The sequence below is a fragment of the Populus trichocarpa genome, chromosome 17 (genome assembly GCF_000002775.5).
Source record: "Populus trichocarpa isolate Nisqually-1 chromosome 17, P.trichocarpa_v4.1, whole genome shotgun sequence".
NCBI classification, from domain to species: Eukaryota; Viridiplantae; Streptophyta; class Magnoliopsida; order Malpighiales; family Salicaceae; genus Populus; species Populus trichocarpa.
This window is the reverse complement of record NC_037301.2, coordinates 14,960,375-14,982,672: the sequence shown is the minus strand read 5'-3', so window position 1 is coordinate 14,982,672 and position 22,298 is coordinate 14,960,375. Positions and strand designations below refer to the sequence as shown.

General features: G+C 35.7%; 3 protein-coding genes across 18 annotated transcripts in view; 1 reads left to right on the top strand and 2 right to left on the bottom strand.

Moving 5' to 3' along the window:
• The window catches only part of LOC18106685 (uncharacterized), a 74,413-nt gene extending 64,150 nt beyond the window's left edge, over positions 1-10,263 (top strand). For 4 of the 5 annotated variants that reach the window (XM_052448504.1, XM_052448506.1, XM_052448505.1 and 1 more), the window contains one exon: positions 9,649-10,263. In XM_052448504.1, coding sequence (XP_052304464.1) covers positions 9,649-9,882 — 234 coding nt within the window. In that variant the 3' untranslated portion in view covers positions 9,883-10,263. The remainder of the gene's footprint in view (positions 1-9,648) is intronic. The other variant, XM_052448510.1, reaches the window with a different exon arrangement.
• LOC112324743 (probable LRR receptor-like serine/threonine-protein kinase At3g47570) overlaps positions 1-14,557 on the bottom strand; it is a 69,305-nt gene extending 54,748 nt beyond the window's left edge. The window contains exons 1-3 of one of the 12 annotated variants that reach the window (XM_052448511.1): positions 12,024-14,557; positions 4,679-5,035; positions 4,191-4,561 (exon numbers count right to left, since the gene is read on the bottom strand). In XM_052448511.1, coding sequence (XP_052304471.1) covers positions 4,191-4,561; positions 4,679-5,035; positions 12,024-14,334 — 3,039 coding nt within the window. In that variant the 5' untranslated portion in view covers positions 14,335-14,557. Of the gene's footprint in view, positions 1-4,015; positions 4,610-4,678; positions 5,036-11,178; positions 11,550-11,597 lie in introns of those variants that run through there. The other 11 variants (XM_052448512.1, XM_052448517.1, XM_052448516.1 and 8 more) reach the window with 11 other exon arrangements.
• A 5,114-nt stretch (positions 14,558-19,671) lies between these two features.
• LOC18106429 (malate dehydrogenase, mitochondrial) lies at positions 19,672-20,713 on the bottom strand. The gene is made up of 2 exons (XM_024589014.2): positions 20,471-20,713; positions 19,672-20,362 (listed from the first exon to the last, which is right to left on the bottom strand). Exons 1-2 carry the CDS (start codon positions 20,602-20,604, stop codon positions 20,191-20,193), a joined length of 306 nt encoding a protein of 101 aa, XP_024444782.1. The 5' UTR covers positions 20,605-20,713; the 3' UTR covers positions 19,672-20,190.
• Positions 20,714-22,298: the final 1,585 nt, after the last annotated feature.

Below are 22,298 nucleotides of genomic sequence, written 5' to 3'. Positions count from 1 at the left end.
TTGCATCACCTTATCTCGTGCAAGAACTTATCAATTTTCACCAAGACTCTATTGTTTTTTTTTTTTTGTCTTTCTCTTGATGCAGGATCTCAATTTTCTTATTGGACTTTGTCATCTTGCACCTTCATTTCGTTTTATTATTCTTTGGGTGTCATTTGGTCATTCACATGATCTTGAGATTTCTTCTTATCATTATCGCATGTCCCCGCGAGGCGTCGATGGCAATTTTTGTTTGTTTGCTTGGTTGATTGTTGGAATCGCTACCTAGTATTTGGTTCAGAGTAACTAAGAAACCCAGGTGTACTGATCTTGTCAGAAATTCACAGGCAATAGATGGCTAGAAAAAATATTAACACCTCTAGCGCACCCTACCTTAAGTAAACTATTTCACGATTTGATATAATTTAAAAAATTTTAAAAGTTATCCTGTGACTTCTTGAAAAGAGAAGAAAAATTCTTCTCAGTAGAAAAATCCTTATATTATCGGATAAAAAAAATCTAATTGCTCTAGTATCAAAATAAAGACAAAATATATTTTTCTATTTAATATCAAAAATACATCTTATTTATAAGATTACCATCTCGAATACCAAAAGAAAATAAAATATTTTTGATATTTTTTTTTAATCATGAACCAAATTCAATGCAAATAAAAACATTTTATTTTTTGTCTTTTTAATTCTTTTTGTCTTTTTAACTTTATCATTAAAAAATATATAAAAATAATAATATAATAACAAAGTCACCCACTCAAACACTCTCCTTTTTACAATGTTTAAGCACACCCATTACATGATTACAAACCAATCAAAAGTCAAAATAACCTAAACAACACATTAAATAATTTTAAATTTACAAAATGAGCCCTCAAAAATTCAGGAACAGTGCCGGGAAGCCCTATGAAATTGCAGAATTAGTAGCGGCGCGTTGTTCCACGTGCCTCGTCACTGGCTGTCGCCGAAGTCAACAAAACCGGTGGATCGGGAACGTCTTCTTCTTCTCTGTCTTCCTACGCCGGCGGTGAGGGTCACCATCACCTGCAACAAGAAAAAAAACGCACAAACAGCAGTTGATTTTAATCTTTTCCTTCTTTCAGATCTAATTATCCTTTGTTTTCTTTCTTCCTCTCGGTTTGTTTTCCTCTGCTGGTGACAGATCCGGCCGTTGGTTCTCAGTCCAGGTCTGCTACGTGGGGTTGAACCGATGAAGGAGAGTCGGTTGCTGAGGAAGGGGACGATCTGTGAGGGGGAGCCGCGTGTGGGCTGCTGAAACTGCTCTTGAGATGGGGGTGGTTGTCCGGTTGTCGGGTTCTATGTGGTCTGCCCGGTGGAGCTGGCTGGAGGCGGTGGCTGGCTTCTATGGAGGCCAATCTCCAGGGAGAAGAAAGCAGAACAGATCCGGGAAAGGGAAGGTCGGGTCGTGGTCTGTTGGTGTTGGCCAGGCAAGGGAGGCTGATGGGTCGGCTGAGAGAGGGAAGAGCTATTGGGTGAGGGGGAAATTGGGGGGTTGGGTTTTTGGTGGTGAGCTGGGGAAGAGATGGTTGTGGGAGCAAAAATCCCAAAGCAGGGGGAGCGGCGGCTTTGGCTGGTTCTGGTGAGGAAAATCAGAGAGGAGGGGGAGGTCCCCTTTTGTCTTTGGGCAAAGGAAAGCTTTAGTAGCGTGGGGGGACAGGCTGGTCTGGGAAGAGGGAAGGAGAGTGGCGGCTCGGGTGAGGGAGAAGAAAGGGTTATGGTTTTTAGGGTTTTTTGTAATTCTTTTTAAATAATATTTTAGATTAAATGTTTTATGAATTTTATTTTTATATTAGAAATGAATGAATTGTATTATTCATAATAATATTTTGAATATTAATTTTATATAAATGTTTTATTATTATATTAAAGTGAGTAATAAAATTATTATTCCTAATATTTTTAATTCATTTTAGGTTTTTTATTCTTACATTAAAAATAAATAATATTTATTATCCCTAATAATATCTTAGATATTCATCCCTTTTAGGTTTTTTATTCTTATATTAAAAATGAATAATATCTCTTTACCAAAAATAATTTTTAAATATAGGTCAAAATTTTTTAAAATTTTACAAATTTATTGTAAAATTTATGTAATATTTTTTTAAAATATCCTAAAATATTTTAAATTTTCTTTGAAAACTATGCTCAAAATAAATTTAGGATTTTTGGTCATATAAAAAAAAGAAAATATTTTTTATTATTTTTTAGGTTTTGATTGAAAAAAAAAACTATTTTTTTTTATAATAAAACTACCCTAAATGGGCTTAAAGGATGTTTGTCAAAAACACTTTTAAACCAAAAAACCCTAAAAAATAGCAAACCAAACAAGGTATAAACCCTATGGCCCAGTTTTTTTTACCCGACTAGGTTAACCTAAAATTTTTGGTTCCACCATGAACCGAACCAAAAATCTTGGTTTGACTTGAAAATAAACCACAAACAAAATCAAAGCTTAAAAACACATTAAACACAAAAAAAAAAAAAAAACCAAGCCAATATGAACCATAGAAATCACAAGACTGTAAAATAAAAATAAACAGATATCTAGGCCTTCCAATTTACATCTCCTAAAATTGATATTTCCATAACATATTGCACCACAGTAGCCATAAACAATAACTTAGAAGAAGCAAAATATGGAGAGTATCCATACCAGTTTCAAATTAATCCAAGCCTGAAACTCATAAATTTTTATTCACTCTTTGTTTAACAAGGTTGTCAGCTATTTGGTTTCCCTCTCTTAAAACATGAAAATTAGATATAGAGCCTAGCTGAGGACAGCACCGAGAAGCAATAATGAAGAGTTCATGAAATCTCCATACCTAAAAGATTGATTGTTCATCCAGTTTATTGCTACCCAATTTTTAAAAATTATTTGAAAAAAATACAAAACTTGAAAAGAAAAAAAACCACCAAAAAATATGTTGATGTATTTGCAATAAAAACCAAAGAATTTCATGAACAAAAGAAGAAAAAAGCATTTCTAACAAAAAAACAAACCAAAGCCAAAAAACACATTAACATAAAAAAAAAACAAGAACTTAAAATTTAACAAAACATATCAAAATCACAAAAAAATCCCAAGAACAAAACCAAACAACATGGGTTTTAAATCAGATTAGTTTTGATCAAAAAAAGACATATATATATTGGAAATCATATAAGAAAAAATAATCTAACATCCAATCACTTCAATTTTTACTTAAAAATCAAGATTTTTATTAAAATAAGTTTTGGTTCAAAACTGATCTCATGACCAAATTTTTTACTCTTTTATCCTTTTTATTTTTACTATATTTTCTGAAAAATGATAATAAAAAATGAAAAAATAATAATAAAAAAGATTTCTGAAAAGTGTATGAGGTTCTATTCTTCAGTTGTTGCAGAATTCAGAAGTCTGTGGGGGAGTGGGCTGATGAATTTGATCATGCCAAGAAAAGTCAGCAGAAAAAAGTGCTTTCCTTCTGTTATTTTGAGACTAGCTTGGCGTGGAGTTGTTTATTTTGTTGGGAGAGAAAGGAATGCCAGAATCGTCAATGATGTGGGTTCATTCCCGCTTGATGTACCTGCTCAGGTTATGCATTCAGTTCAGTTGAGACTACACAATGACCAAATTGCTTCTTTTAGTGAATTTTGTTGCTGGTGGAAGTTCAGTTATGTTGTCTAGTTTGGCTTTTTTCCTGTTTATGGGTTTGGCTCGTAGCAGGTCATGAGACCTGCTTGATTGCTTTTAGATGGTTACGAAAATTTAAGCTTGCAGGAAATAGGGCTTCTATGATCTCCTAGGAAAATTTTAGCTTGATCCAAATTTGGGGAAAATCTCTTGCATCGATATTACAAGGTTTATTTTTGCAAGAATAGATAAATATTAAAGCAGGGCAATGTTGTGTAATCTTCAATCATCATAATAGAGCAAAAACAAAACAAAAAGGTTAGGTGAAAGTCGACATGTAAAAGAAGAGTGCTTAACTTTTGCGCAACACTTAATTACATTACAGGTTATTCGAACAAAACAGGCACTTACACAGGTTTCGTGCTCTCTTTCAGGGACACTTCTGACTAGTAGCTAGCTAGGACTCATGCTGATGCAAATAAGCAAGTTACAATATTTAGACTTCATTCCTCATGTCTTACATTCACTTTGAAGTCGTCTGGACACTACAGGGCAAGAACCTTCTGGCAGGATAGCAGTCCACGCCTTCCAAGAAAATTGGCCTTAGCTCGATTCAATTCAGCTACAACATTGCTAATGTCCATTCTCTCTTTAGGAAACTTTTCTGAGCAAAACACTCCTATCTTGCTGATTGAAATCAAACACTCCACGATTTGATCAGTGCCTCTTCCCTGATCAACTTCCGTCAGAAGTTTCGGGTCCGCGACATCAACTACACGGTCAGGTAACGCCATTTTAACGTAACTGTGAAGTTCTATTCCATCTCTAAACATGCTATCAGTAGGTCTCTTTCCAGTAATCATCTCCAGCAGTAGGATGCCATAGCTGTGTACATCCCCGAAAGTTGACACCTCGCTTCCGATGCCATACTCTGCAGTCAGTTTGTGTGAATGGTTAATTAATCAGAGTTGTTTATGACCTTGAAGATAAAATGCTAGAGAAAACTTGTAAATAATGGAATATGTATCCCTCTAGAGTTGTATGTTACCAGGAGCTGCATAGCCGACGGTGCCTTTTAATCCAACAGAGCTTGTCTGACTCGAAGATGACTGACAGGATGCTTCAGAAAGGAACTTTAACAATCCAAAGTCCCCGACATGAGCAGTCATATCTCCATCGAGAAGAACATTACTTGGCTTAAGATCACAATGAACAATAGGCATTTTGCATTGGTTGTGCAAATAGTCGAGCGCATTAGCCACATCAATTGCAATGTTTAACCTCTGAATGAGATTAAGATTTCTTGGCCCATCCACTTCCTGATCCAATGTATGGATTGGATGCAACCATTCTTCTAGACTTCCATTGATCATGAACTCATAAACAAGAGCTTTGAAATCATTACCTTAAACATCAACGCCAGCACATGCAAATAATACTTTGACAAGATTCCGGTGCCTGATGTTTAGCAAGGCTGCACATTCTCTCATGAAGCTTTTGGAAGCTCCTTCGCGTAGCAAGTTGAATACTTTCACAGCAACAATCACTCCATCAACTGCAAGTACTCCTTTATACACAGACCCAAAACTACCAGCACCAACTAAATTGCCCGAAGAGAATCCATTAGTTGCTTGAAGGAGGTCTTTGTAAGCTACTGTACGGAATGGCATTTCACATGACAGCTCGTTTTTTGTTTTTCTCAACGATTTTTTCAAGCAGCACAAAAATAAAAAAGATGCGATGAAGATTAATCCAATAAAGCCACAAGGAATAGCGACTATCAATGTCAGCTTGGTAGAAGACTTTGGCTTTGTTGACTTGGATCTGCAAGTGGGCAGATTCAACTGAAGTATGCCTCCACAAAGATTCTTGTTCCCTGCAATCGAAACCGCACTTGTATTCTCAAAAACACCATGCATAGGCACCTCACCTTCAAGGTCATTAAATGACAGATCCAAACTCTGCAACAACTTGAAATCTCCCAAAAACTTGGGAATTTGGCCAGTCAAGTTGTTGTGAGAGAGATTAAGATCTTGAAGTGCTCTCAAAGATCTCAAAGACTCGGAAATGGGGCCTTGGAAGAGGTTCCCATCCAAAGACAAATGTTCGAATTTCCCCTGATAGCCTGTTTTTGGAGATGTCCATGTATCCAAGATGCTTTAACTTGCCAACTTCAAAGGGAAGGGAACCAGACAGCTGATTTTCAGACAGACCCAAACGCATTGACAAGGATGAAATGCTAAGGACCTCTTTTGGTATGGGACCACTGAGATTGTTTTGGGAGAGACCCAAGAGCAACAAGTTCCTGCAGTTTCCCAGGCTTGCAGGGATGCTTCCCTGTAAACTATTTTGATGAAAATTAATTTGCATCAACGAGGTGATGTTCCCTAAAGAAGAAGGGATGCTCCCTGATAATTTGTTTTCACTAAGAACGAATTCAACTAAATTTTGTAATTTACCAATAGAATTTGGTATGCTGCCAGTCAAGTGATTTCTCTCCAAACCTAAAGTATCCAAGCTTATGAGATTTCCAATGCCATCGGGAATGCTTCCTTGGATTTGATTTCTTCCGAATGTCATCTTCTTGAGCTTTGTTGAGAAGTTGCTAATTATGCCAGGCAGCACCCCTCCAAAATTGTTCCCATCTATAGCCAAAACTTCCAACTTGCTGCTGTTTGAGAGGGTGTAGAGAAACGACAAATCATCATCCTCGTCATTTCCAAGCCCACTTTCTTGAATTGAAAAAACCCTCAGGTTAGGCATGCTAGCTAAAGTGGGAACTTTTCCGGTGAATTCATTGTAGGAAAGATAAATCTCAGTAAATTTTGAGGTATTTAAGAGCGTTGCTGGAATTAGACCGCTTAATTGATTGTCGTGAATGCCAAGAAATTCCAGATTTGGAAGAGTTAGGCCAATGCATGGAGGAAGTGTACCATGAAATTGGTTATGAGCCAAAGATAAATGTCCATGGTTGTATTATGTTGTATTTGTTTGCTATTGTCGGTAATATCCATCTCTACCGACTTAACTATGATGGTTTGCTATGATGAATGAACTCTAATTTTCTGAATCAAGAACTCTTTGAAGAAAAGAGACACAAAGCCAGGTCTTTATTGATGAACTTTAAATAAAATTATTATCCCTAATAATATTGTGGACGTTCACTCATTTTAGGTTTTTTATTCTTCTATAAAAAGTGAATAATATCTTTTTACCAAAAATAATTTTTAAATATTAGTCAAAATCCTTTGAAATTTTACAAACTTATTGTAAAATACATGCAATATTGTTTTTTAAAATATAACAAAATATTTTAAAGTTTCTTTGAAAAATATGCTCAAATAAATTTAGGATTTTTGGTCATATAAAAAAAAGAAAATATTTATTATTTTTTAGGCTTTGTTTGGAAAAAAAAACCTATTTTTTATAATAAAATTACCCAAAATAGGCTTAAGCGGTGTTTGCCAAAAATACTCTTAAACCAAAAGACCATAAAAATGGCAAACCAATTAGGGTATAAATCCTTTGACCCAGATTTTATTTTTTACTCGACTAGGTTGATTTGAAATTTTTTGTTCCATTATGAACCGAACTAAAAATCTTGATTTAACCCAAAAACAAACCACAAACAAAACCAAATAAAAAAACACATTAAAGACCCAAAAACACACAAACAAAAAACAAAAACAAAACCAAGCCAATAGGAACCATAGAAATCACAAGACTGTAAAATAAAAACAAACAGATATCTAGGCCTTCCGATTTCCATCTCTTGACATTGATATTTCCATAACATATTGCACCACAGTAGCCACAAACAATAACTTAGAAGAAGCAAAATATGGAGAGTATCCATACCAGTTTCGAATCCAAGCCTGAAACAAATATTTTATTCACCCTTTGTTTAACAAGGTTGTCAGCTGTATATATGGTTTACCTCTCTTAAAACATGAAAATTAGATATAGAGCCTAGCTGAGTAGAGCACCGAGAAGCAAGAATGAAGAGTTCATGAAATCTCCATGATCTAAATGATTGATTGTTCATCCAGTTTATTGCTACTCAATTTTTGAAAAATATTTGAAAAAAAATACAAAACTTGTAAAAAAAAAAAACTAACAGAAGATATGTTGATATATTTGCACCATTTTTTCCAAAAAATTTAAAATAAAAACAAAAAAGAAAAAAAGCATTTCTAACCAAAAACAAACCAAAGCCAAAAAACAAAACAAAGCTAAAAAAAACACATTAAACACCCAAAAAAACTTAAAATTTCATGAATAAAACGGATCGAACACAAAAAAAAATGAAGAACTCCAAAAACAAAACCTAACAAGGTTTCAAATCAGATCAATTTTGATCAAAACAAAGGCACATACAGTTAGAAATTATGCAAGGAAAAATAATCTAGCATCCAATCACTTTAATTTTCATTTTAAAATCATTATTTTTGTTAAAATGAGTTTTGGTTCAAAACTGATGCTATAACCCAATTTTTTACTCTTTTATTCTTTTTATTTATTTTTATTTTTACTATATTTTTTGAAAAGTGATAATAAAAAAATGAAAAAATGATGATAAAAAATGATGATAAAAAATGAAATGAATGAATAATAAATTAGAATTTGGGTTAAGGCAACATAATTAAAAGTTTTGAGACTTAATTAAACTTTAGATTAGTTTACTTAACCAAATAAAGGGTCTTGACAGGTTCGGGTTCTTGCAGTGGAATGGGTTGTTCCGCCACGGGATGGGCAGCCGGTTGCCCTACGGGTAGAGTCGCAGCGTTTTGGGACTTAATTGAAATTGAAATTAGTTTAATTAATGAAATCATGTGTTTAATTGAAAATTCAGAAACTTAGGACTGTTTTATAAAATGCGCTGAGAAGCAGGGGTCCCATTAAAGTTTATCCAGGGGATTCATTACAAAACTTCAAGGGCCAAAACGCAAATGGCCATTAACATCAAACTGCCCCGTTTCCAAACACTATTCATCTTCTTCACCCGATCGAAAACAACGGACGCCCCTGCCATCGCCGACCGTTATTACTACTCCTGCAATAATTGTCAAGGAAAACGCATGGCATTCTCTGGCTATAAAAGTAAGTCAGAGAAGGGACCGGACACAAAGGGGGGACCGAAAAAAACAGTGGAGAGCACAGGAGGACGAAGACGAAAAGAAATTACACAGGGGAACGGGAAAATACAGGAGGAACAGAGGGAGACCAGGAAACGCAAACAGAGGAAAGGAGACCCAGAACAGGAAGGAGGGAAAAACGAACGAACGCACAGGTCAGAGCAGGCAGAAGACAGACGCAAACGGGGAGGAAAAACTGGTGAAAAACCAGTGGAAGGTGTGACCATTGTCTTAGCCATCTCCAGCACTAGATTATTTGTTAATAATACATAAGAAAGCCACCTAAATATGATAAACCTTAAGATATTGTTCTTTAATTATGATAGATGTTTTCCCTAAATATAATAAGCTTAATGATTGATAAGAGTCCATGATCCGTTTTGAATGTCTGCTGATGAGATGGGATCTCCTTGCATGTTCAGTCTTATTTATATTATTGGCTTCTTTGACAGTGTTTTAGCCTAGTGATGGGCTTCTTACTCATTGCTATGCTTCTCCGTGTGGAAAATACATGTAAAAGTTTCTTATCTTTCCAACTCTTGTTTTTGAATTAACCATTTTACAGGCAACAAAATATTAAAGAGTTAAACACTTTTTCTCTTTTAAATTCATTGGGTGTCTGTGTAATACACACGTTGAAAATGCCCTTTGTGTGTTCTTTGAATGGTTAAAATTATTTAGTAGCAAAGCTTTCAACTCTTACTGTACAGAGGTCAAATGCAGTTGGAATAAACTTAAATAGTGGAAAAGCTTCCAAAAGTGTTATAACTTGGCTTTGTACTTTGATTAGTGGCTGTTCTTGTGTGTGTGGGGGTGGGTGTGTATGTGTACCCATTCCATTTATGCTCTTGACCCAAATGTGCTTTGTGTGCTGACTGAACAGGGTGAATGCTGGTTCCAGCTGCGGCACAGTGTAAACCAGGCAGCAGGAACACCAATCTCGAACCCTTCTGTAATTCTGAAGGAGCGGTTGAGAACACTTGGGGAGACAGCATCTCTTATTGCAAGAGCTGTAGTAAACAAGGGAAATCAGACATCCATACACAGACATCCTGATTACTTAGATTTTGAGGTTGCCATTCTCCGGAGTAGTACTCTCTTGTGGTTACCGATCTAGTTCCATCCGTGTAGTATATGCCTCTTGGCATGAATTCCAGTTTCTTCTTAGGAAATCCTGTAGTGCTGATTACTGATCTAGTTGTTTGTTGAACTTTCAGCCCATTAGACTTAACTCAGCACAACATGGATAAAATCCATCCACCTTGAGAAAAGAGAAACCCACACTGTATTCTAAAAAAAAAAAAAACAAAAAGTATTCATTTGGCTACTTCATTATACAACCGAGACATGATCCAGATTTAGCACTACTAACTGAATAGTCTAACCTCCCAATTGAACTGTTTAAGAAAATACCACTTATGTTAAGAAGAAATAATACATAGGTAAGTATGTATGCTATATTTGTGTTATGTAATCAGGATAATGAGGATTGAAATCACTTGTTTTGTGCTTGTCCATTTACAAAAACTGTATGGGCCTATGGGGTTCTACTCTTCAGTTGTTGAAGAATTCAGAAGTCTGGGGGATTGGGCTGATGAATTTAAATATGCCATGAAAAGTCTGCAGAAAAAAGTGCTTTCCTTCCATTATTTTGAGACTAGCTTGGCGTGAAGTTGTTTATTTTGTTGGGAGAGAAAGGAATGCCAGAATCTTCAATGATGTGAGTTCATTCCCGCTTGATGTACATGCTCAGGTTATGCATTCAGTTCAGCTGAGACTACACAATGACCAAATTGCTTCTTTTAGTGAATTTTGTTGCTGGTGGAAGTTCAGACTACACAATGACCAAATTGCTTCTTTTAGTGAATTTTGTTGCTGGTGGAAGTTCAGTTATGTTGTCTAGTTTGGCTTTTTTCCTGTTTATGGGTTTGGCTCGTAGCAGGTCCTGAGACCTGCTTGATTGCTTTTAGATGGCTATGAAAATTTAAGCTTACAGGAAATAGGGCTTCTATGATCTCCTAGCAAAATTTTAGATTGATCCAAATTTGGGGAAAATCCCTTGCATCAATATTACAACGTTTATTTTTGCATGAATGGAGAAATATTAAAGCAGGGCAATGTTGTGTAATCTTCAATCATCATAAGAGAGCAAAAACAAAACAAAAAGGTTAGGTAAAAGTCGACATGTAAAAGAAGAGTGCTTAATTTTTGCATAACATTTAATTACATTACAGGTTATTTCAAAAAAACAGGCACTTACACTACAGGTTTCGTGCTCTCTTTCAGGGACACTTTCTGACTAGTAGCTAGCTAGGACTCATGCTGATGCAAATAAGCAAGTTACAATATTTAGACTCCATTCCTCATGTCTTACATTCACTTTGAGGTCGTCTGGACACTACAGGGCAAGAACCTTCTCGTAGGATAGCAGTCCATGCCTTCAAAGAAAATTGGCCTTAGCTCGATTCAATTCAGCTACAACATTGCTAATGTCCATTCTCTCTTTAGGAAACTTTTCTGAGCAAAACACTCCTATCTTGCTGATTGAAATCAAACACTCCACGATTTGATCAGTGCCTTTTCCCTGATCAACTTCTGTCAGAAGTTTCGGGTCCGCGACATCGATTACACGGTCAGGTAATGCCATTTTAACATAACTGTGAAGTTCTAGTCCATCTCTGAACATGCTATCAGTAGGTCTCTTCCCAGTAATCATCTCCAGCAGTAGGATGCCATAGCTGTATACATCCCCGAAAGTTGACACCTCGCTTCCGATGCCATACTCTGCAGTCAGTTTGTTTGAATGGTTAATTAATCAGAGTTGCTTATGACCTTGGAGATAAAATGCTAGAGAAAACTTGTAAATAATGGAATATGTATCCCTCTAGAGTTGAATGTTACCAGGAGCTGCATAGCCGACGGTGCCTTTTAATCCGACAGAGCTTGTCTGACTCGAAGATGACTGACAGGATGCTTCAGAAAGGAACTTTAACAATCCAAAGTCCCCGACATGAGCAGTCATATCTCCATCGAGAAGAACATTACTTGGCTTAAGATCACAATGAACAATAGGCATTTTGCATTGGTTGTGCAAATAGTCGAGCGCATTAGCCACATCAATTGCAATGTTTAACCTCTGAATGAGATTAAGATTTCTTGGCCCATCCACTTCCTGATCCAATGTTTGGTTTGGATGCAACCATTCTTCTAGACTTCCATTGATCTTGAACTCATAAACAAGAGCTTTGAAATCATCACCTTGAAGATCAACGCCAGCATATGCATATAATACTTTGACAAGATTCCGGTGCCTGATGTTTAGCAAGGCTGCACATTCTCTCATGAAGCTTTTGGAAGCTCCTTCGCGTAGCAAGTTGAATACTTTCACAGCAACAATCACTCCATCAAAGGCAAGTACTCCTTTATACACAGACCCAAAACTACCAGCACCAACTAAATTGCCCGAAGAGAATCCATTAGTTGCTTGAAGGAGGTCTTTGTAAGCTACTGTTCTGAATGGCATTTCACATGACAGCTCGTTTTTTGTTTTTCTCAACGATTTTTTCAAGCAGCACAAAAATAAAAAAGATGTGATGAAGATTAATCCAATAAAGCCACAAGGAATACCGACTATCAATGCCAGCTTGGTAGAAGACTTTGGCTTTGTTGACTTGGATCTGCAAGTGGGCAGATTCAACTGAAGTATTCCTCCACAAAGATTCTTGTTCCCTGCAATTGAAACCGCACTTGTATTCTCAAAGACACCGTGCATGGGCACCTCACCTTTAAGGTCATTAAATGACAGATCCAAACTCTGCAACAACTTGAAATCTCCCAAAAACTTGGGAATTTGGCCAGTCAAGTTGTTGTGAGAGAGATTAAGATCTTGAAGTGCTCTCAAAGATCTCAAAGAGTCGGAAATGGGGCCTTGGAAGAAGTTCCCATCCAAAGACAAATGTTCCAAACTCTCGCAACTGCCAAGACTTGAGGGAATTTCCCCTGATAGCCTGTTTTTGGAGAAGTCCATGTGTCCAAGATGCTTTAACTGGCCCACTTCAAAGGGAAGGGAACCAGACAGCTGATTTTCAGACAGGACCAAATGCATTGACAAGGATGAAATGCTAAGGACCTCTTTTGGTATGGGACCACTGAGATTGTTTTGGGAGAGAGCCAAGAGCAACAAGTTCCTGCAGTTTCCCAGGCTTGCAGGGATGCTTCCCTGTAAACTATTTTGATTAAAATTAATTTGCAGCAACGAGATGATGTTCCCTAAAGAAGAGGGGATGCTCCCTGATAATTTGTTTTCATTAAGATACAATTCAACTAAATTTTGTAATTTACCAATAGAATTTGGTATGCTGCCAGTCAATTGATTTCTCTCCAAACCCAAAGCTTCCAAGCTTGCTAGATTTCCAATGCCATCGGGAATGGTTCCTCGGATTTGATTGCTTCCGAATGCCATCTGCTTGAGCTTTGTTGAGAAGTTGCTAATTATGTCAGGCAGCACTCCTCCAAAATTGTTATTATCTATATACAAATCTTCCAACTTGCTGCTGTTTGAGAGGGTGTAGAGAAAGGACAAATCATCATCCTCACCTTTTCCAAGCCCATTTTCTTCCATTGAAAGAATCCTCAAGTTAGGCATGATTGCTAAAGTGGGAACTTTTCCGGTGAATTTATTGTATGAAAGATAAATCTCAGTGAATTTTGTGGCATTTATGAGCGTTGCTGGGAGTTGTCCACTTAATCGATTGTCGTGAATGCCAAGATATTGGAGATTTGGAAGAGTTAGGCCAATGTTTGGAGGAAGTGTACCATGAAATTGGTTATAAGGCAGAGAGAAATGAATGAGAGAAGAAATATTGTATAGGGAGGCAGGGATTGTACCACTCAGATTATTTGAGCCGAGTGAAAAGAAGTTCAATGTTTTCAGTTTCCCAATACTACTGGGAATACCCCCTTGTAAATTATTAAGTGTTCCATCAATTTCAATGATAGATGAAAGATTTTCGAAAGAGGGGGGTATCTTGCCACCTAGATTGTTTTTTCTAAAACTAAATACCTGCAACTTTGATAACGATCCAAGTCCTGCAGGAAGGTTGCCAGTAAGATTGTTTCCCTCTAAATTAAGGCTCAGGAGGTTCGAGCAATGAGAAATGTTGGCCGGGATTTCACCGGTGAACGAGTTGTTCCCGAGAATCAGTGTCTGTAGCCGAACCAAACGATCTATTTCTCGGGGGATAGTATTGGTGAAACTGTTGTTTTCCAATCTTAGCAGACTAAGAAAACTCAAGTTCCCAATGTGGGGAGATAGGCTGCCCACCAGTTGGCTGGAGTGGAGGTCAAGCTCTATGACTCTTTGATGCCGTCTTCCACATGTTACTCCTGACCACTGGCAGAAGTGTACGGATTCATTCCACGAGCTTAGTTTTGTAGGGGGGTCTGAAATTTGTGCCTTGAAAGCTAGTAGAGAGAGTTTGTCAATCTCGCTTCCTCCTCTAGCTAATGAGAAGGAGAAAGAGTGTTGAATTATTTGAAAGGAAAGAAACCACAATATGAATGAACTCATGCTTGGAAGCTTCAGTTTCAATGGGATCTTACAGATTTAAGTTGAGATCAAATGGCTTGCTGTGATGCTCTATGGATCAAACATTAAATAGGAAAGTAAGGAATATTCCTTACATCCTTAAGATGCTTTCAGACTCAGTGAGAACCTTTTTCAGATTCATCAACCAACATTTGATCCCCACATTGGTTTTATGTCAACTAAGGTTTAATTGGTTCAAGAAAATTAATGTTCATGAGTTTCCATTTTCACAACCCCTTGAAGACGTTTTCGAACGGCAGAGTGCAGACATGATATCGAATAGGGTACAATTTTCAAAGTCGATAAGAAGGTTCCTTCTTGTTTTCTTCTTCCCTCTGAAAAGACTATTCTTTTTTCACTGTGGAAATTAAAGTCCAACAGTACATGACAATGTTTCACTCTTAATTTTATCGAATTGAGAAAACCTGGTTTTTTTGAATTGATCCGTGACTCTAGCAGCCCGGTAAAATCTAATTAAGATCTTGTGTTTTTTTTTTTTTTTTGACAAATGTGTTTCTTCTTCTAGTTAGATACCCCTTTTTATATATTATTTAGATGGTTATTAACTATTTTAAAGTTTATTATATAAATATTAGTATTTTATGTTCAAAAAAAAAATTATTTGTTTTTCTTCTCTTAAAGTCTATTCTTTTTTCATTGTGGAAATTAAAGTCAAACACATTACAATGTTTCACTCTTAATTTTATCAAATTGGCAAATTAAACCCGGTTGATCCACTGATTGACTTATGACCCAAACAATCATACAAATTTGGTTGAGACTCGATTTTTTTTTAAAAAAATATATTTTTTCTCCTAGTTAGAGAACTTTTTTTTTTATATATATTTTAGTTGGTAATTAACTATTTTCAAAATTTATCGTATAAATACTAGAAAAATATTTTATTTTTATAATATAGGATTTGAAATTCTTTAGTATACATACTTTATGTTTATAAGAGAAATAAAAAGTATTTTTAGTTTAGATTCTTTAATTTTTAACTTAAAAGGTTCAAATTAGATTTCAAGTGCATATATATTGAAGACACGTTGTCATATTTCAATAGCAACCCAAGTATCACGGGCATAGAGAGCAATTCCAGGGAAGATGGGATGCTTAAGATGACACAGTAGCATTTATCCAAGAAACAACAACATGATTAACTTGCTGACAAATAGCAAAATATAGATTGACAGTAGGTTGTCGAGAAGTTCTAGTAATGAATTGAGGAGTAAGAGTGCCATCAACACGATCATAAACCCTATGGTAGTGAATAATATTTGTGAAAGATTTTGTTTTATGTTACTTACACCAGATACTGTATGTTTGGAAGAGGATGGTGCAGAAATCATAGAGGCAGGGATGGATGTGAATAAAGCAGTAGTGAAAGACGAAGATTTATTAGTTGAGATCGAAGATAAAAAAGACAGTTGGTGAGTCCAGAAGTTACGGTGGCCTTCGTGTCTTAAAAAAGAATTAAATTTAGATTACTTTTAAAAAACTTCATTTTACTTTTTCTATGTATTTTTCTCTTCTCCTATATTTATTTACTTCAGCATTAAAAAATCTCTTTTTCTTCAGAGGACTTGTTTTTCATTTCAGGTGAACGTCCAACCACTCAGTTAACTAAAGACCATCCCCAACCACCCTAACTAAGAGCTTTTAATGCAGCTATAAAAAGTCTATTTTTTTCACGAATTGATCACCCATAATATATATATAGTTCATTTTCCAAGTCAAGACTCGACTCGCATGTTCATGAAATATACGCATCATCATTCATTTTCCAAGTCAAGATCAACTCAAAAATTAATTATATGAGAAAGGATTTATAAATTCCACAAGGACAAATCAACCATATCTCCCAATAATTTCTTTTTTGTTATTTCCAAAGTATTTTCCATTCTAGTTTCTAATTACCACTTTCCTCTTTTTCATTATGCTTTGTAATTTGCAATCCAATCAATCTTTTAAGTATATTGTTTTGTTTTTTATATGTATGATACTTTCTCATTACAATCGATTTTCTTATGTTATTGTTGGGTCAGAATTAATGGCCTTGCTATCGTTAAATTTAGATTGCTTTTAAAAAACTTGAAGTTTTATGATGAACGTTTCATTCTCAAAATGTAACATCAACCACTTGCATATGCATGCTATATTCAGATTTCAAGTCTATGTCGCTGAAGAATGTGGCTCCTTCGAATTATGACAATTAATTGGGAGGGACTAAGTAGCTGGTTCATGAGCAAACCTGTGGTGGAAAAGTAAGCTAGACCCCGCAATGATGTGAATCCATAAAAATTAATGAAGGGACAGCCTCTTGTAGACGTTTTAATTAACAAGTTACTTCATAAACTCAAGTAGGGTCCAATTTTCATAAACTGTTCAAGAAAATTAATGTTCACGAGTTTCCATTTTCATAACCCCTTGAAGACGTTTCCGAACGTTAAACATGACATCAAGTAGGGTCCAGTTTTCAAAGTCGATGAAATTCTAAACAAGATTCTGCAGGTAAACATGACAGCAGTGGAGAGGTTAGATAAAGGGTGTTAGATGCTCGATGAAACAACTATTTGGCAGGACTAGTCATTTTAGCATGTTTATTTCTCAAATTTTTATAAAATAATTTATCATCCCAAAAGAGCTACAAATGTGATAGATTTACATGCACAACATCGAAATGTCTTGACGTTGTAAGAACACCCATCTGAAGATATTCAAGTCAATTGAGAAATGCGCAGTGAATTATTCCGGAAACCCCAACTTCTTTTCTGCGCTTCACTCGAGCTAGCCTCAATATGTCTATCTATGCCCAGGTCTGGTGCTATATGGGCTAAAGCTTTTGAACCTTTTAATTTTCATGTCCATTCTACAAGAACATTGTATCGTTTTGAATTAATGAGTTGGAAAATACAATAAAACCTTTGAAGGCTTAAAAGTTGGAATAAATGAATAAGAAATATAGTGGTAATTCAACAAAACTTGATAAATATAAATAGGAAGTAAAAGAGAGAGAGAGAGAGAGAAAGAGATCTGAAATTAAGAGAGCAAACCGGCAGGAGAGAAAGGGAGGAAGAAGAAGAAGATGAGAAAAGAGAGAAATTAAAAGGGAAATAGAAAGGAGCTGGAGAAAATAAGTAAAAAGAGTAAGATTATGCTTAAATGTGTATAATATGTTTTCTTTAGCTTTAATTTCAGTTTTGATGAATGTTAGGGTTTTGAAAATTTGTGTTTTGAATTTAATTGATGAATTAAATTGAATGTTATAAGGTTGATTGTTGTGGGTAATGGATTGTTAAGTTGAATTTGAGAGATTGTAGATAAAAATTATGATTTTGAGTTATGGTTTTATTTGAATGGTGAATTTTTGTTAGAAATTTGGAGAGGACAGTAGGTTTTCTGTTAAAATTCTGGGTTGGAGGTTAAAGATGACAAAATTTTGGTTTGGTCCCTCAATTTGTGAAAATTACAGTTTAGTCCCCAAACTTTGGAAACTTACAGAATGGTCCCTGGAGCCTATTCCGAGATTCTGAACAGAATAAAAGATGAATTATGGGCAGAATTCCTGTATAGTTATGAAATTTTAACACTTTCAATTTAGTCCTTCAATTTGACAAAAATTACAATTTGACCCTAACAATTTGGTAAAATTCCAGAATGGTCCCTGGAGTATAATGAGATATTCTGGACAGAATTGAGGATTAATTATGGTCATAATTTCAGTATAGTCATGGATTTATGATATTTTTAGTTTGGTCCTTCAATTTGACAAAAATTACAATTTGACCCTAAAAAATTGGTAAAATTCCAGAATGGTCCCTGGAGTATAATGAGATATTCTGGACAGAATTGAGGATTAATTATGGTCAGAATTTCAGTATAGTCATGGATTTATGATATTTTTAGTTTGGTCCTTCAATTTGACAAAAGTTACAATTTGATCCTTAAAAAATATGATAAATTCCAGATTAGTCCCTAGCTGTAATATTAGCTTGTGCAGTTTGGTTTGATGAATAATTGAGGGTTATTTAGTGAATTATTACCAATTTTATTACTTGTTTTATTATGGATTAGATTTCGGGAAAACCGTTAAATGTTGGGTTTTTAGGAAAAATAACTAGTTAGTTCAAAAACATATAGGGTTATGGAATACACCCTTAGATAAGTGTATTAAATAGGTTATATATTCTTTTGAGTCATTCTTGAATATGTCTCCTTTATATTCAGATAATCCTAATATTCTACCGGCGGGACGTCAGTAGGATTTTCTTCTGTATCTGCTTTTGACTTCTGTTTGCTTTCGAGTCAGGTGAGTGGATAATTTTCTATATGCATTAGAAATATTATAAATATTTGATTTGTTAATATGAATTGGATCATGCTTCTTGATAATAAACATGTTGATTATTATCCTTGTTTTGATAAAGCATGATCAATTGTTGAATCTAAATTCTTGATATGAACCAGTATATATTTTGAATTGAATTATGAATTGATAGCTTCTCATTTGATTGATGTCATGAGTTGAGCCTTGAGATATGAATATGTCTGTTTGATTATGATTATGAACCTATGGTATGCCAGTCAGAATACCCATGCTAACAGGGTAGTGTTAGTCTTTTTGCACATCGTATCTGAACCCTAGTTGGTTGGGGGAGTCATCAACCTGTGTAGACTGATCATCCCACAGTACGGAGCCTCATGTTCATTGCATTTTGATTTTCTGACGAGCTTTACCTTCTGATATTCTTATTATGGCCTATTTGAGAAACCTTCCTATAAGAATCTAGAGCCATACTTGTATATATATTTCTCATTGTTTTATTACCTCGTGTGTGTATATTGAACGTTATCTACTCACTGAGTTGTTGAACTCATCATCTCATTATTTACCTTTTCAGGCTTATAGCTTGATAGCAGATCACTTTTGTTGGACCTTCAGAACCTGCTCTTTAGTTGTACTTTGTACCTTTTCTTTATGTTTAGTTAGTGCTCCAAAACTCTGAACTTATATAAACTCTTGTATTAAGACAATTCAATTATATTATGAAGTTGATTTTGTTATTAATGTTGCGTTGAACTCTGATTGAGTTAGGATAAGTTTGTGTGTAAGTTTGGGTTCGCATAGGTATGGAACCTTGGAGGGGAACCTTGCCTATGTGTCGGTCATGGATCCGAGATTCAGATCGTGACAAACATGGTGAAGGTTGCAAAGTGTGTCACATTGAATAAGGTGCCCCCCCTCTTTTTTGTATATATTTTATTTATTCATGTGTAATGTGTCCTTATTGAGGCTCTTAATCAGATACTCCAAGCAATACTATATGAGAGTAGTTGCCATGACTCTCTCTTAAACTTGCCATTGATCATTATTGGCCATTGAAACAACAACTCATCAACTGAGTTTGAAACACACTAAAAGACACTCCACCATGACAGAAATTTTGTCCATAAATTTGTCCTAGACTAATTAAATCCATCTCCATAGTAGTTGAATTTTTCATAAGAAATTTGATTCCAAAATATTGACTAATTAAATTTGAAACTTGAAAAATCCATAGACTAATTAAATTTTCATATGCTGGGAAAACAGTGACTAAACTGTTCCAAAATATGATTCCAAAATCTTGCATAACTTGTCCAATTAATTTTGGTTGGCAAACTCAACTCCCTTCTCTATCGAAGCTTTAAGCTCCGGCTTGAAGCTTTCAAGACCCTGTTGTAATGTTGTTCATAATCTGCAAGAGGACCCAATCCAAAGACTTCCTCCACGCCATTCTTTCCTAGCCTTGCCTGCAGCATCACGGAAGCAATCAGCTTAGAGATTTATCCGTATCAAGCCCAGCTTGTGATGTGAAGCTGGTGCCTAGCTTCTGACCATTGACTCACCTTAGAGGCAAAGAAAGGCAAATCAGTGATGCTTGATTGCACAAAGGAGCATTCAACAATATCTGGAACTCCATTGAGCCCCTTTAAGCAAGCATCAGCAAAGACAGCTCCAGCGTAGCTACAACAGGAATCAAAGTTGTTTATCAGAATAGCCATTTAGTAAATGATAGCAATTTTTTTTGTTTTTTTATCTGACAAGACTGATGGAGAGGTATCAGGACATTACGCCATGGAAAGTGTCGCTGATCCCTTTCCAGCCTTCGCTTCCACAACCTCAGTTCCTCCATCCTGTGTTCGCCAAGTGAGAGCCTTTATGTCATCATCTGATAAATTACTGGATTTGGGAGCGGCCTTTGGCATAATTCAACACCTCAAAGATTCAAGCTAGTAACATTAGTAGTATCTCAGAGATTTTATTTTTATACATCACTTGAAATGGAAACAGAAGAAGGATGCGAGATAGACCTGAGAGAAAATGTAAGACCCAAACTTTTGGGCCAAACCCAAGCCCAAGTCAGCCCAAACCCAACTTAAGTTAACCTAGGTATATAAGAAAAGGTTGCAAGAGAATTACTGTTTTCTTTTCTAAGTCTTGTGGCCGCCGTGACCCTTTCCTCATTAAACCAAAGATTTCAGTTTTTGATCTTGAGTTTTCACTACCAGAAAACCGGAGAAAAGCAACGGAATTACCGACGGAATATTTCCGTCGGTAATTTATACCGACGGAAATAATTCCGTCTCAAAAACCGTCGGTATATACCGACGGCCATACTCCGTCGGTAACACCGTCGGTATATACCGACGGAATATGTCCGTCGGTATATACCGACGGTGTTACCGACGGAGTATGCAGTTCGTCTGGAAATACGCAACAACATGGTGACGTCAGGTGATTTTACCGACGGGCATTACCGAGGGATTCAAACTGAGATGACGTGGCTCTTTCACCGACGGCATCACCGACGGAATCACCGACGAAATACGTCCGTCGGAAAAAACCGTTATATACCCCCATCCGCCGACACTCTCTTCCTCTGTTTCTCCTTCTTCTTCTTTCTCATCCCACCTCTCCCCTCCCAAACTGCAGCCAAACACCCATCCCAAACTCTCCATTATTCTCAACACGAGCACTCAAGTTTCTTATATCTTGTACGTGGTCACAATATCCGTTTCTTGTAGATTTTATCATTTTTTTGTAAGTAAATCTATCCTTTTTAGTTTTAATATTTAATTGTGAATTTTATTGTTTTAGTATATGTATTTTGTTAACGTTTGTACTTGTTTAATTGTTATTTGTCAAAGAAACTTGTAGTATGAATGTATAATTTTGTAGTTGTTATAGTTTGTTTTAGATTTTGTCAAATTATATTTGTTTGTAAATTGTTGAAATTTTGTTTGAATTACACCGAATTAAATGTGTCGTTGTGATGAAATAAATAATTAATAGCTTATTTAAGTGTCTTGTTTAATTGTTATCAATTATATTTCGAAGTTGTGATTAATTCTGTAAATTTATATATGTATAAATTTGTATGTATGAACGTTGATAGTTGATAGTTGATAATTGATAATTGATAATTGATAATGAATATTTAACATAAGTGTTGTTTTAGTTTGTTGGATAATTAATGTCGGGGAAAACCAATATTTTTGTTATGTTTTATAGAGGTTCAATAGAAGTCATGGATGATCGTTCATGGATGTATCGGGACTCACCTCAAGGATTGCGGAGGATGGATTATTGTAACGGTGTCCAGGGTTTTATTAATTTCGCAACATCTATTCCGAGGAATTTTACTGATGGCGGTATTAGGTGTCCGTGCAGGAAGTGTAAAAATTTAAAGTTTCTGCATCAAGATGTTGTAACGATGCATCTTCTAACCAAAGGGTTCATGGAAGATTACATGTGTTGGTATGCTCACGGAGAACTATTTGTTCCTGATGAGAGCATGGAAGAACAGGTGGTTGGGTCAACTTCTAGTGCTAGTAACATGCATGAAGTTGAAAATGAGAACAGTAATCCTTACAGGAATATGGTTATGGATGCAATGAGA